The sequence below is a fragment of the Tursiops truncatus genome, chromosome 4, assembly GCF_011762595.2.
Source record: "Tursiops truncatus isolate mTurTru1 chromosome 4, mTurTru1.mat.Y, whole genome shotgun sequence".
Lineage (NCBI taxonomy): Eukaryota > Metazoa > Chordata > Mammalia > Artiodactyla > Delphinidae > Tursiops > Tursiops truncatus.
Window position 1 is genome coordinate 88,871,366 of NC_047037.1, and position 15,985 is coordinate 88,887,350.

General features: G+C 38.8%; 1 protein-coding gene across 1 annotated transcript in view; it reads left to right on the forward strand.

Moving 5' to 3' along the window:
- Positions 1 to 15,985, forward strand: part of MYH15 (myosin heavy chain 15) — a 172,509-nt gene that overhangs the window by 21,804 nt on the left and 134,720 nt on the right. The window contains 3 exon segments of the mRNA XM_073804646.1: positions 3,507 to 3,551; positions 3,554 to 3,609; positions 4,840 to 4,978. Coding sequence (XP_073660747.1) covers positions 3,507 to 3,551; positions 3,554 to 3,609; positions 4,840 to 4,978 — 240 coding nt within the window.

A 15,985-nucleotide genomic window follows, 5' to 3' on the forward strand; every position in this document is an offset into this window, starting at 1 on the left:
CTATATTTAACATGCAGAAAATAATGTCCGTTTTATCATTAATTTGGCCCTGGGCAAGTAGTGAGCCTTTCTAGCCTTCCATTTTCCTATATTTAACATGCAGAAAATAATGTCAGATATAGCACATTTGATCATCATGACCAGGATGAAAATGATCAAAAATGACATAATAAGCATGAGAGTAAAATGAAAATTCTATGAAAGGTTGATCTAGAATGATCTAACAGGTAATTCATGGCAAAGCAATCTTGGAAAGTAAATTTTTTTTTTTAACGAGTCAGCCACTGAAACATGCCCCACCCCCTAAAGACACACGGCAGTGTTTCCTGTTTAGGTGTGTGGTTCCTCCAGCCTCCTCGAGGGAAAGGACTATTTTAGTTTTGTATCCTTACATCCTCCCATAGCATATACCTATGGTAGAGAAAAAAGATTAAACAAATGGTTTGATTTGAAAGAAATGGAGATGATGTCTGTATCTGAGCTGTGAAGGAGGTGAAGGGACAGGACATTGTCACACCCAGATATCTGGCCTGGGTGTGGTGGTGACATTCACTGGCATAAGGAACCACAGAAGAGGAATACCTTCAGGGAAGATAAGGAAAACATCATCCATCTGGTTGTGGTAATGTTGGGTTTAAGCTACCTATGGCCATCCACATTGAAATGTCCAATGGGAAGTTGGAGACTAGGTCTGGAGCTCAGAAAATAAATGTAGATTTGAGAGTCATCAGTAAAGTCATGAATGAACCTTGCAAAAGAATATATAGAGAGATTATTGACAGTATACAGTCGGGACAGTATTTGATACCCCTGCTGACTCCCTCTTCCTTGAAAATCTCCCCACCTTGGCTTCTAGTAGACCACCCTCCCTTGTTTCTCTCCTAAATCTCTGGGCATAGCTTTGCAGGTTTCTCTCTTTCATCCAGTTCATGACTTCAGAGTACCCTGGGGCTCAGTCCTTGGCTCTATCTTGTGGTGATAGATCATCTAGGCTGACCGCTTTAAAGATCATTTCTATCTGATGACTTGCAAAGTTGGATCATGAGTCCAGACATTTCTTTAGTATTTCAGACTGATAGCTAACTGACTCTTTTATGTCTCCACTTGGATGTTGAATAGGCATCTCAAACTTCATATCCCTACAGCCTAGTTCCTAAACTCCACCCCGCAAGACCTGCTCCTACCACAGTGTTTCCCAGGTAGGCTGAAGTCATCTCCATCCTTCCACCTGCCTGGGCACAAACCTTTGGAGTTATCCTTGATCAGCCTTTCTCCCACATTATTCTCATTTGTTCCATCAGCAAATCCTATTGACTCTACTTTCAAAACCCAAGCTCTGGCTACTTCTCACCATGTCTGTTGTTATTCTCCCAGTCAAGTACCACCATCTCCCTCCTGAATTAACCCTTTCCTGGTATCCCTGCTCCCACCCTGTCCCTCTGTCTTTAACCAGCAGCCATAGTAAATTAAAAAAAAAAAATCAGATCATGTCACTCCTCTGCTCAAAAACCTGTAATGGCTTCATATCTCACATAGAGCAGAAATGCCCAAATCCTCAACATAGCCTGTGAGGCACTCTTGATGCCTCTCTGGCCTCATGATCTACCCCTTCTTTGACCAACTGTAGCAACTCAAAATCCCAGGCAACCTTCCACCCCAGGGCCTTTGCATTGGCTTTTTTCTTTCTGGAACATTCTTTCCCTACTTATCCATGATTCTCTCCCATAACTCAAACTTGACTTGTGGAGGCCTTCCCTGATCACCCTATTAAAAACTGCAACTCTGCATCTCCAACACATTTTACTCCCTTTCCCTGCTTTTATTTATCTCCATAGCAATTACTATCTTACATGTCATATATTTTACTCATTATTATTATTTTTTTACTTCTGTCTCCTCCTGTTGGAATATAAGCTTTATGAGGGCAGGAATGGGATTTTTTTTCACTGATGTATCCCTAAAACTTACAATAATGCCTGGCATATTATTGGATCTCAAACAAATATTTGTTAATATGAAGTGAAGTATAAGGAAGAATATAAGGAGATTCCTGAGAAGTAGTAACATTTCAGGGACATTTGAATCACCATTGAAGTAAATACTTAAAAAAATTATTATGAATTATATTTCTATTTAAGTTATATATTGTCCTTGCATTCAGCCTGATTTCTTTTGGGCTAGCCCAATTACTTTTATCAAATAGCTTTATCAAAGTATTATTGACCTAAGTGTAAGTATTGACATGTGTATCTATGAAGTGAAACCATCACCACAATCAAAATAATGTAGGTATCCATTCAAAAGTTTTCTCGTTATCTCTTGTAATCCCTCCCTCCTGCCCATCCTCACACCCTCAAGCCCTCCTCTTCTAACCCAGTCTCTAGACAACCACTAATATGTTTTCTGTCACTAATATGGTCTCTGCAATCTATAGATTAGATTGCATTTCTAGAATTTTGTAAGATGGAATCACGCAGTATATACTCTTCTTTTTCTGGCTTATTTCACTCAGCATAATTATTTTGAGATCCTTCCATGTTGTAGCACATATTCATAGTTCATTCGTTTGTTTGCTAAGTAATAATAATCCATTGTGTGGCTAGACAATGTTCTGTTAATTACTGATGGACATCTGGGTTGTTTCCAAATAGAGCTGCTATGAACATTCACGTAGCCCAATTTCTTTGTTTCTGAGATTTGGGGTTCAGGATAATAGAGCCTCACTTCATTGAGTGCTAAACAAAACTCAGATTGGCTCAAAAAACTTCACTGGGAGCGAGTGTCAGGCTTTAAGAGGTTAATGTGATTTGGCCACGTCGGTGGCAGATGTGCTGCTGACAGCTTGCCTTGGCTTCAGCTTGCATTATGCTTCCTGACTAAGTGAATCATGTGAGGAGTCTTAGACATATCAGAGGTGCAGCACTGAACACAGTAGCTGATTTACGGATCCCTTGAAAGACAGACTCAGCCTCCTAATAGGGAGGACGTGATGTGACAGGATGACAGGATGATGTTCCCTGGGTGCTGTGACAGGATGATGTTCCCTGGGTGCTGTTCCCTGGGTGATGTGACAGGATGATGTTCCCTGGGTGCTGACCCCAGGGTCGGCCTGCTTGCTAGCTTTTGAAGCTCAGGCCTGTTATAATTTACAAAACACTTTTCGTCCTCTGACCCTCAACCATGTATCTAGGCCAAATTCCTGTTTTCAAAGTTTTGCCAACATGCAGTATCTGTTTTTTTTGCACACCAATTCAAGCTGCTGCAATTGAATCTGCTTTCAGATTTGGCCTGCCTAGTCTTCTCTTGGGAGGCATTAACACATGACTGACAAGTTAATAGAGGGCAGAAATTGATTGCAGAGGTTTGGGTGTAGACTATGGATTTTATTTTGGCTTGTTTACAAGTATGCTGTAAGCCATAAGAGTAAACTGTGAATATTGGTCACTTATTTTCTAAAGCCTTGTGGATTTCTTTAAGCTGTTTAACTGATGGTTTTCCCACTGCAGATATGCTCCTTGTGTCTGAAAATCCCTCTGACTTTCACTTTTGCTCCATGGAGCCGTTGCTCTGGAGAGCTCAGATGATGCTGAAGAATTGCTGGCCACAGATGTAAGGCTTGTTAGTTATCAAAGTATGGTAATGACAATGAGAAATGAAAGAAAGCATCATAGATCTCCTCTCTTCCAAAGGGTCCTGGAGAAGTGACCTTCCTTCCCCTGGGGGTGGAGAGTGGAAGGAGCCCCTCCAGGACGGCTTCTGTCCAAAGTTTTATACTTATTTATTTTGTAAATATAGTGACTTCGGTACATATGGAAAAGTAGGAAGATGCTTCAACTCAGTGACAACCACTGTATTTAGTCTTTATTTTTTTCTATTTTGGGATTGTTGTTACATAGTTGTTTTGGTGGTTTTTTTTAAATCAAAGATTATAATCATACTGCATATGTTATGTGATATATACTTTGCTTTTTTGATTATTCTTAAGCATTGTTAATGTTATTACAAACTTAATAAACACTTAAATGGATACTTAATATTTTATCAGACATTAATTCTATAGTTTATTTAATCATTCTCCTACTGTTAGACTCAAGGTTGTGGTTTTTTTTTTTTTCCTACTGTGGTGAATGTCTTCGTAGGTGAGTGCTTTTTCTATATATCAGAGTCACCGTATGCTAGATTCCTAAAAGTGAAATTACTAGGTAGGATTATGAATTTTTTATAGTCTCTTGATACATATTCTAAATTAAACACTAGAAAGATTGTACCGATTTCTATCCTCCTGGAGTGTGTGAGAACACACTTCTTACCATGTGCGGTGGCTTCCTAGGATGCTGTTCTTTGGTGACATGGTTTTTCTTTTCTTAAATACTTCCTTTTGCCAGTCTTTAAAATGCATCTGGAATAAAGCTGGGAGAACATATGGGATCCCAGAAATAAGCAACCTATCAGATATGGTGCTACTTTCTTCCATAACCATGAAAGGCAAAATAATTTAGCTCATATAGCCAGTTAATGATAGATTATTGGAAAGGAGAGGAGGGGGTCAGGGCAGCCGAGGAAAGTTCTAAAACTACTGGAAATTAAACAAGTCAAGTCATAAGACTTCCTAATTCTCTTTTAAAGGGATAAGCAGACTGTGGGTGACCAAGCACCAACAGGGCCAATTTGCATTGCTTTGAGCAGAGCTGTCACACTTCACTTCGGGGCTGTGGTGATCTGTCTCCTGGCAGCCCACAGCCCACTGAGTGGAGGGAGGTGTGACACACAGCGGGGGTGAGGTGCTTACTGCAGCCATTAGGCAACTGAAGACTTGGCCATCTGCTTCTCTTTTTACAGCAAGCCATGGACATTTTGGGCTTTCTTCCTGATGAGAAGTACGGATCCTACAAACTCACTGGAGCCATCCTGCACTTCAGAAACATGAAATTTAAACAGAAGCCCAGAGAAGAGCAAGTAGAAGCAGATGGCACAGAAAGTAAGGATTACTTTAAAGACATGGCATGTATGCTCTTCAAATCCCTGACCCCAGGTCTGCTCCCCTTTTCCTTGCAGTTAAACTCACCTCTTAGTTTTTGGAAAATGTTGAAATTAATCAGCAATCTCCCTCAATTGCTGTGCCACCAAATTATTCTCTCAGCCAACATTCTGAATTAGAATCCTTGTATCTCAGGATAAGACACATTCCTTAATTAATTATTGATGATGCCAGTAAATTTGCTAAACTTGGGTGACATAGGATTGACTAAGACGTAGCCTGCCTTCAGCATATAGACTATTGAGAAAAACAGAAAAAGGAACAAATTACCATGAGATGCATGAAGTGACATAATGAAGGTGTGAACAAAGACCTGTAGAATTCCAAAGCAGGAGTTTTCCACTGGGTTGAAAACAAAATGGCTTCTTTTCCCTTTGTTTGTTATTCATATTCTAAAAATCTATAGTCATGCCTGCTTACCAAAAAGATCTATAATGAGTTATCTGTCTAGAATGATCATCAAAATAGAAAATCACAATTATGAAAAGAAGGAATCATAGTCATAATTATTTCATTTAATATTAAAATTCCTGGCAATTGAAACAAAAAGGAAAAAGCATTCATTCAAATCTTTCAACAAATAATTTTAAAAATTTTATATTTTTAATTGTGGTAAAATATACACAGCATAAAATTTTACCCATTTTAACTGTACATATTAGTGGCATTAAGTACTTTCACATTGTTGTGCAACCATCACCATTATTCATCTCCAGAACTGTCTCATCATCCCAAACTGAAACTTTATACCCATAAAACAATAATTTCCTATTACCGCCTACCCCTAACCCCTGGAAAATTTTAGTCTTTCTGTCTCTATGAATTTGACTACTCTGGGTACCTCATATAAGTGCATTCATACAATATATATTGTCCTTTTGTGTCTGGTCTATTTCACTTAGCATGATGTCTTCAAGACATGTTGTGCTAAGTGTCAGAATTTCATTCCTTTCTAAGGCTGCATAACATTCCATCGTATGTATATTCTACTTTTTGTTTATCCATTCATCTCTTTATAAACACTTGAGTTACTTCCACTTTTCACTAGTGTGAATAATGCTGCTGTGAACATTAGTGTTCAAATATCTGTTTGAGTCTGTGCTTTCACTTCTTTTGTGTATATACATAGAAGTGGAATTGCTGGATTAAATGGAAATTCTATGTTTAATTTTTTAAGGAACCACCATATTTTCCATGGTGGCTGCACCATTTTCCATTCTCACCAGCGATGCACAAGGGTTCAAATTTTTCTACATCCTCACCAACACTTGTTGTTTTCCGTGTTTTTTTTTGTTTTGTTTTTTGTTTTTTTTTGATAAGAGCCATCTTAATGGGTATAAGGTGGTGGTGTCTCATTGTGTGTTTTTTTTTTAAATAGATCTTTATAGGAATATAATTGCTTCACAATACTGTGTTAGTTTCTGTTGTACACCAAGGTGAATCAGACATATGCATACATATGTCCCCATGTCCCCTCCCTCTTGAGCCTCCCTCCCATCATCCCTATCCCACCCCTTTAGGTCATCGTAAAGCACCAAGCTGATCTCCCTGTGCTATGCTGCTGCTTCCCACTAACTAACTATTTTACATTCAGTAGTGTATATATGTCAATGCTACTCTCAGTTCACCCCAGATTCCCCCTCCTACCTGTGTCCTCAAGGCCATTCTCTATGTCTACATCTTTATTCCTGCCCTGCAACTAGGTTCATCAGTACTTTTTTTTTTAAGATTCCATATATATGTGTTAGCATACGGTATTTGTTTTTTTCTTTCTGACTTACTTCACTCTGTATGACAGACTCTAGGTCCATCCACCTCACTACAAATAACTCAATTTTGTTTCCTTTTTATGGCTGAGTAATATTCCATTGTATATATGTGCCACATCTTCTTTAGCCATTCATCTGTTGATGGACATTTAGGTTGCTTCCATGTCCTGGCTATTGTAAATAGTGCTGCAATGAACATTGTGGTACATGTCTCTTTTTGAATTATGGTTTTCTCAGGTATATGTCCAGTAGTGGTATTGCTTGGTCATATGGTAGTTATTTTTAGTTTCTTAAAGAACCTCCACACTGTTCTCCATAGTGGCTGTATCAATTTACATTCCCACCAATAGTGCAGGAGGGTTCCCTTTTCATCATACGCTTTCCAGCATTTATTATTTCTAGATTTTTTGATAATGGCCATTCTGACTGGTATGAGGTGATATCTCATTGTTTTGATTTTTGATTTGCATTTCTCTAATAATTAGTGATGTTGAGCATCTTTTCATGTGCCTCTTGGCTATTTGTATGTCTTCCTTAGTGAAATGTCTATTTAGGTCTTCCACCCATTTTTTAATTGGATTATTTGGGGGTTTTTTGATATTGAGCTCCATGAGCTGTTTGTATATTTTTGAGATGAATCCTTTGCCTGTTGTTTCATTTGCAAATATTTTCTCCTGTTCTGAGGGTTGTCTTTTTGTCTTGTTTATGGTTTCCTTTGATGTGCAAAAGCTTTTAAGTTTAATTAACTCCCATTTGTTTATTTTTGCTTTTATTTCCGTTACTCTAGGAGGTGGGTCAAAAACGATCTTGCTGTAGTTTATATCAAAGAGTGTTTTCCCTATATTTTCCTTTAAGAGTTTTATAGTGCCTGGTCTTACATCTAGGTCTTTAATTCATTTGGAGTTTATTTTTGTGTGTGGTGTTATGTAGTGTTCTAATTTCATTTTTTTACATGTAGCTGTCCAGTTTTCCCAGCACCACTCATTGAAGAGACTGTCTTTTCTCCATTGTATGTTCTTGCCTTCTTTGTTGTAAATTAGGTGATCATATGTGTTTGGGTTTATCTCTGGACTTTCTATCCTGTACCATTGATCTATATTTCTGTTTTTGTGCCAGTGCCATACTGTCTTGATTACTGTAGCTTTGTGGTATAGTTTGAAGTCAGGGAGCCTGATTCTTCCAACTACCTTTTTCTTCCTCAAGATTGCTTCGGCTAGTCGGGGACTTTTGTGTTTCCATACAAATTGTAAAAATTTTTGTTCTAATTCTGTGAAGAATGCCATTGGTAGTTTGATAAGAATTGCATTGAATCTGTAGATTGCTTTGGGTAGTATAGTCATTTTCACAATGTTGATTCTTCCAATCCAAGAACGTGGCATATTTCTCCATCTGTTTATGTCATCTTTGATTTCTTTTATCAGTGTTTTATAGTTTTCTGAGTACTAGTCTTTTGCTTCCTTAGGCAGGTTTATTCCTAGGTATTTTATTCTTTTTACTGCGATGGTAAATGGGATTATTTCCTTAATTTCTCTTCCTGATTTTTCATTGTTGATGTATAGGAATGCCAGAGATTTCTGTGCATTAATTTGTATCCTGCAACCTTACCAAATTCACTGATTAGTTCTAGTAGTTTTCTGGTGGCATCTTCAGGATTTTCTATGTATAGTATTATGTCATCTGCAAAAAGTGACAGTTTTACTTCTTTTCCAATTTGTATTCTTTTTATTTCTTTTTCTTCTCTGAATGCCGTGGCTAGGACTTCTAAAACTATGTTGAATAAGAGTGGCGAGAGTGGACATCCTTGTCTTGTTCCTGATCTTAGTGGAAATGCTTTCCGTTTTTCACCATTTAGTATGATGCTTGCTGTGGGTTTGACATATATGGCCTTTATTATGTTGAGGTAGGTTCCCTCTATGCCCACTTTCTGGAGAGTTTTTATCATAAATGGGTGTTGAATTTTGTCAAAAGCTTTTCCTCCATCTGTTGAGATGATCATATGGTTTTTATTCCTTAATTTGTTAATGTGGTGTATCACATTGATTGATTTGCATATATTGAAGAATCCTTGTATCCCTGGGATAAATCCCACTTGATCATGGTGTATGATGTTTTTAATGTGTTGTTGGATTCTGTTTGCTAGTACTCTGTTCAGGATTTTTGCATCTATGTTCATCAGTGATATTGGTCTATAATTTTCTTATTTTGTGATATCTTTTTCTGGTTTTGGTATCAGGGTAATGGTGGCTTCATAGAATGAATTTGGGAGTGTTTCTCCTTCTACAACTTTTTGGAAGAGTTTGAGAAGGACGGGTGTTAGCTCTTCTCTAAATGTTTGATAGAATTCGCCTGTGAAGTGAATTCTATCTGTCTGGTCCTGGACTTTTGTTTGTTGAAAGAGTTTTAATTATGGTTTCAATTTCATTACTTGTGATATTTCTGTTTATATTTTCTAATTCTTCCTGGTTCTGTCTTGGAAAATTGTACCTTTCGAAGAATTTGTCCATTTCTTCATGGTTGTCCATTTTATTGGCATATAGTTGTTTGTAGTAGTCTCTTATAATACTTTGTATTTCTGCGGTGTCAGTTGTGTTTCTCCTTTTTCATTTCTAATTTTATTGATTTGCATCCTCTCCCTTTTTTTCTTGATGAGTCTGGCTAAGGGTTTATCAATTTTGTTTGTCTTCTCAAAGGACCAGATTTTAGTTTTATTGATCTTTGCTGTTGTTTTCTTCGTTTCTATTTCATTTATTTCTGCTCTGATCTTTATGATTTCTTTCCTTCTACTGATTTTGGGTTTTCTTTGTTCTTCTTTCTCTCATTGTTTTAAGTGTACGGTTAGATTGTTTATTTGAGATTTTTCTTGTTTCTTGAGGTGAGATTGAATTGCTATAAACTTCCCTCTTAGAACTGCTTTAGCTGTGCCCCATAGGTTTTGGATCATCTTTTCACTGTCATTTGTTCCTTTGTATTTTTTTTTCTTCTTTGATTTCTTCAGTGATCTCTTCGTTATTTAGTAGTGCACTGTTTAGCCTCCATGTATTTGTGTTTTTTACAGTTTTTTTCCTGTAATTGATTTCCAATCTTATAGCATTGTTGTCAGAAAAGATGCTTCATATGATTTCAATTTTATTAAATATTCTGAGGCTTGATTTGTGACCCATGATGTGATCTATCCTGGAGAATGTTCTGTGTGCACTTGAGAAGAAAGTGTATCCTGCCACTTTTGGGTGGAATGTTCTATAAATACCAGTTAAATCTATCTGGCTTATTGTGTCATTTAAAGCTTGTGTTTCCTTATTTATTTTCATTTTGGATGATCTGTCCATTGGTGAAAGTGGGGTGTTAAAGTCTCCTATTATTATTGTGTTACTGTCGATTTTGCCTTTCATGGTTGTTAGCATTTGCCTTATGAATTGAGGTGCTCCTATGTTGGGTGCATAAACATTTATAATTTTTATATCTTCTTCTTGGATTGATCCCTTGATCATATGTAGTGTCCTTCCTTAGCTCTTGTAACAGTCTTTATTTTAAAGTCTATTTTATCTGATATGAGTATTGCTACTCCAGCTTTCTTTTGATTTCCATTTGCATGGAATATCTTTTTCCATCCCTTCACTTTGAGTCTGTATGTGTCCCTACATCTGAAGTGGGTCTCTTGTAGACAGCATATATATGGGCCTTGTTTTTCTATCCATTCAGCCAGTCTGTGTCTCTTGGTTGGCACACTTAATCCATTTATGTTCAAGGTTATTATCGATGTGTATGTTCCTATTACCATTTTCTTAATTGTTTTGGGCTTGTTTTTGTGAGTCTTTTTCTACTCATGTGTTTCCCACCTAGAGAAGTTTCTTTAGCATTTGTTGTAAAGCTGGTTTGATGGTGCTGAATTCTCTTAGCTTTTGCTTGTCTGAAAAGCTTTTGATTTCTCCATCAAATCTGAATGAAATCCTTGCTGGGTAGAATAATCTTGTTTGTAGGTTTTTCTCTTTAACACTTTAAGTATACCTTGCTACTCCCTTCTGGCCTGCAGAGTTTCTGCTGAAAAATCAACTGATAACCTTATGGGGATTCCTTTGTATGTTATTTTTTGTTTTTCCCTTCCTGCTTTTAATACTTTTTCTTTGAATTTAATTTTTGTTAATTTGATTAATATGTACCTTTGTGTGTTCCTCCTAAGGTTTATCCTATATGGGACTCTCTGTGCTTCCTCAACTTAGATGACTCTTTCCTTTCCCATGTTAGGGAAGTTTTGGACTGTAATCTCTTCACATATCTTCTTAGACCGTTTCTTTTTCTTTTCTTCTTCTGGGACCCCTATAATTCGAATATTGGTGCATTTAGTGTTGTCCCAGAGGTCTCTGAGATTGTCTTCAATTCTTTTCATTCTTTTCTCTTTATTCTGCTCCTTGGCAGTTATTTCCAGCATTTTGTCTCCAGCTCACTTATTCTTTCTTCAGCCTCCATTATTCTGTTATTGATTCCTTCTAATGTATTTTTCATTTCAGTTATTGTGTTGTTCATCTCTGTTTGTTTGTTCTTTAGTTCTTCTAGATCTTTGTTAAGAATTTCTTGTATTTTCTCATTCTGTGCCTCCATTCTATTTCTGAGATTCTGGATCATCTTTATTATCATTACTCTGAATTCTTTTTCAGGTAGATTGCCTATTTCCTGTTCATTTATTTGGTATTGTAGGTTTTTACCTTGCTCCTTCATCTGTGATGTATTTTTTGCCATCTCTCTCTCTCTTTTTTTTTTTTTATGAGTGGGATTGTATTCCTGTCTTACTTTCTGTTTGGCCGTAGGCTTCCAACACTGGAGTTTGTAGGCTGTTGGGTAGAGCTGGGTCCTGGTGCTGAAATGAGGACCTCTGTGAGACCTCATTCTGATGAATATTCCCTGGAGTCTCAGGTTCTCTGTTAGTTCAGTGGTTCAGACTTGGAGCTCCCACTGTAGGAGCTTCAGTCCAAACCCATGCTCACAAACCAAGAGCTCGCAAGCCACATGGGGTTGCAAAAAAAAAAAAAAAAAAGAGAGAGAGAGTACAATAACAAAGTAAAAAACAAAATTAGACTAGAAAACTAACAGATATATTAGAAAGAATAAAAAAATTAAAATATAGATGAATCAACAACTGGAAGGTACAACGTACCACAATAGTAAAAAAAAGAGGAGGAGGGAAAAGAAAAAGAAAAGAAAAAAAAGGGGGGGTGGTGAGGGCCTTAGCTGTAGAAGGTGGGGCCTAAGCAAGGGCAAGGTTTGGGCGGTGGGTGGGGTGTATCCTTAGGACCCACAGGGCTGGAAAATGCCCTGGGGGCTGTCGGGGTGTCGGAGCTTAGGCTCAACAGAACAGAAGGGGCCCAGGCGTGCCTCCCGCCCCCATGTCAGAGGGCAGGGACCTCACCTGGGAGCCCAGCAGGCTTCCTGGTTTCAAGTGGGCGAGACAAATGCCCTCTCCTTTCCCCCTCCTCCTGGAGGGCCCCTCCCACCTGCCTCTCCTGATCTCCTGACCTCCCTCCTATGTCCCCAGGACCAATGTAGCCAGGGGGAGGGGGTGCGCCCTGGAGGGCAGGGGACCAGCCTGGGAGCCCGGCAGGCTCCCCAGGCCTGAGTGGCTGGGGCAATTGCCTCCTCTCCTGCTCCTCCTAGAGGGCCTCTCCCACCTGCCTCTCCTGATCTCCCCAGCCTCAGGGTCACTGATCTGTCTGGTCTCCACTTCTCCTCCTCCCTCAGTACCCCCACATCCTACCAGTTCACTTGGGGGTTCCTCCCATCTCCTTGGGCACCAGGGTCCCTCACCAGCAGCCAGCAGGTACTCTAGTTGTGGGGAGACATGCTCATTGTGGTTTTGAATTGCATTTCCTTGATGATTAGTGATGTTGAGTATCTTCATGTATTTATTGGACATTTGTATATCTTCTTTGCAGAAATATCTATTCAATTCCTTTGCCCATTTTTTGGTTGCATTGTTTGTTTTTTTATTGTTTAACAAATATTTTGGGGGGGGCAGTCTGTGTGGGGGACTATTCCTGGTGCTAGAGATATACCTATGAACAAGATATAATCCCCATCTTGATTGTCTAGTGTGGGAGATAGACAATATATACATAAATGGACAAATATGCGTGAAGTCAGAATGAAAAAATTAAAGCAGAGTAAAAGAATAAAAAATAATAGGAGTTAGGGGGTTATCGTTGATAGGGTGGTCAGAAAGTCCCCTCAGAGAAGAGGACACTTGAGCTCAGAGGAAAATACAGTAAGGAAATGTGCCCTGAATATTGTGTAAACATCTTCTATATTAATATATTAATATATGCTTTCATGGCATCTTGCTGCCTTATTTTGCTGTTTTTGTCCTTGTTCTTTTTTTTGCTTTTCCAACGCTTTGAAACAAAGTTTTTAAAATTATTTTTATTACAAAAACAAGGCATAGTTATTAATTAGAAAATACAGATAAGCAAATGAAGCAACACATCTCATACAGTCTCCATGGTGGTTCCTTCTCAGGTTTTTTACTGGAGCGTCCTCATCTTCCTTACTTCTAACTGCTATAAGTCTGCTGAGCTCAACTCTTGAAACTTTTCTCTGCTCATTTCTTAGCTGATCAACTCAAACTCAACATGTATAGAACTGAACTCTTCATCTCTTCCTGCCCCTTCATTTCTCAGTCTTCTTAATAAATGTCAACTGGATTCTCCTGACTCAAATCTTAGAGTCATCCTGAACTTCTCTCTTTCTTGTTGTCTCTACCTTTAAATATATGTAAAACTCACAACTACCCACAATCACATGTTCACTGCCACCGCTTAGCCTGAGCCACCATTTCTCACCAGACTGTTGTGATAACCTCCTTACTGATCTCCCTGTCTCCTCCCTCATCCCATCACTGTAGTTCTACATATTGCAGCCAGCAGTGATCCTTTCATAGAGTAAACTAGCCCATGTTCCCTCCTTGGTGCTAGGTTCATGCGTGGCTTCCATCTTACTCAAAATAAACCCTCAATCCTCATCATAGCCTCCTTCTGTTACCTCTCTAAATCTCTCTATAATCCCATCTCCATATTATGCTTGATAATATGAAACTTATATTTGGTCTTTGTCCCAATATCTGGCACAGAGCTCTTAATTTGGAATTTCTTGAGTGATGAGAGCCATAAAGATGCCTTTTATGTTAACAAGGTGACTTTTGGACTGTACCTATGGATAGGGTCTTGTCACCACAAGAACTAACCCTATGATTAGAGAGTTGGAACTTTCAATCCCACCCCTGTCAGGGCAGAGGAGCAGGGCTAGAGATTGAGTTCAATCACCAATGGCCAATAATTCAATCGACCATGCCCATGTAATGAAGCCTAAAAAATGAAATCTTAAAAGGACAGTGTTCAGGTATCTTCTTGGTTGCTGAGCACGTGGAGATTTGGGGAAACTGGCATCCTTGGAGAAGGCGTGGAAGCTCTGTACCCTTTACGCATACCTTGTCCTATACATCTTCCCCATTTGGCTATTCCCGAATTATATTCTTTTACAATAAATCATTGATCTAATAAGTAAAGTGTCTTTCTGAGTTCTGTGAGCCTCTAGCAAATTAACTGAACCCAAGGAGGGTGTTGTTGGAACCTCCAATCTGTAGCTGGTCGGTCAGTAGCCTAAGTGACAACCTGGACTCACAATTGGCATCTGAATTGGGGGAAGCAGTCTTGTAGGACTGAACTCTTAACGTGTGGAATCTGATGCTATCTCCAGGTAGTTGGTGTAAGAGTTGAGACATCCAGCTGGTGCCACAGAACTGCCTAGCATGGACCCACGCACCTCAGTGGAATCAGGTGCAGAACCCCCACCTACCTACCCTTTCCCCATTCACTCACTCCTCTCACTCAGCCCACAGGTCTCTTGGCTCTTTTGGGATCATTCGAGCTCTCCTGTTGCAGGACGTTTTCACTAACTCCTCCTTCTATCTGGGGCTCTTCCTAGGTATCTTCATGGCTGACTCCCTCACTTTGTCAAGGTGCCTTCTTGGATGTTATGTTATCAGAAAACTCTTCCATGACTGCCCCCACCTCCTTCTCATCATCCTCTATCTCCTTACCCTGAATATTTTTGTTTGTGTCATTCATACAGCTGTTTTTTATTGGGTGTCTTACTCCCCAGTCTCCATCAGATGTAAGCTCCCTAGGAGCAGGGGCCTAATTTGTTATGCACTGCTGTATTTCTAGGTTTTAATACAGTGCCTGGCACTGTATCATAGTAGCCCTTACTGTAGTAGTAAATAATTATTTGTTAAATGAATCCTACCCACTCAGGGACATAGGACATATCCTTTGTCTTTTTCTAGTTGAGTGACTTTCTCAATATGCTCACCAATATTAGCAGTTACAATTTTCCTCCTGCCAGTTAGCCAGATTTTATTTTACATTTAAGTATTAATAAAGTTAACATTTTTGTGGGCTATTACCTATTTGTATTGTTTCTTTTTTGAATTTTTATTTCCATTGTTAGCCCATTTTTAAAATTGAGGTACGGGATTTTTCTTATTGATATCTAAGGGCTCTTAATATTAATATATTAAGCACTTGTACGTTTCCTCCCAGTCATTTAAGAAGGAATTGAAGGAGCTGGACAGATGGAGAAGAGGATGGAAAGGGGGAAGGGACCCAAACCTAAGGGGACATCCTTGCCTTTACCTCCTTCTTGAGTCCCAACCTCATATTTCTAACTTTCTACTGCATATTCTACTGCTACCCTAAACCCTGCGTGGCTAAAACTCAGTGTATCATAGCGTCCCCCAAGTGATGTCTTCCTGTTGACTTTTCTATTCATATTCACAGTACTGCTCTTCTCTCTGCTTCTTGGGTTAGAAACCTCTTGGTCATGTTTCTCAGTCTCTCTTTTTCCCTTTCCCGTTCTTAGTTTAGACTTTCAGCAATTTTGCACTCCAGTGTCCCACAGTGGGTTCGCTTTCTCTGTAATCTCACTCTCGTCTATCTTGCATGCTTCCACAACATTAATCGTTCTGAAGCCTGACTCTTATTATGCCATTTCTCTGCTAACAGCCCTTTAACATATCCCCATTATTTAATTAATACCTACAGTGGCATCAGATGTCTCCTGAGACCACAAATCACCCACATTTCTGTTTATCTCACTTCCTAACTTGTTGGTACTATCCACCGTCTTTGACCAT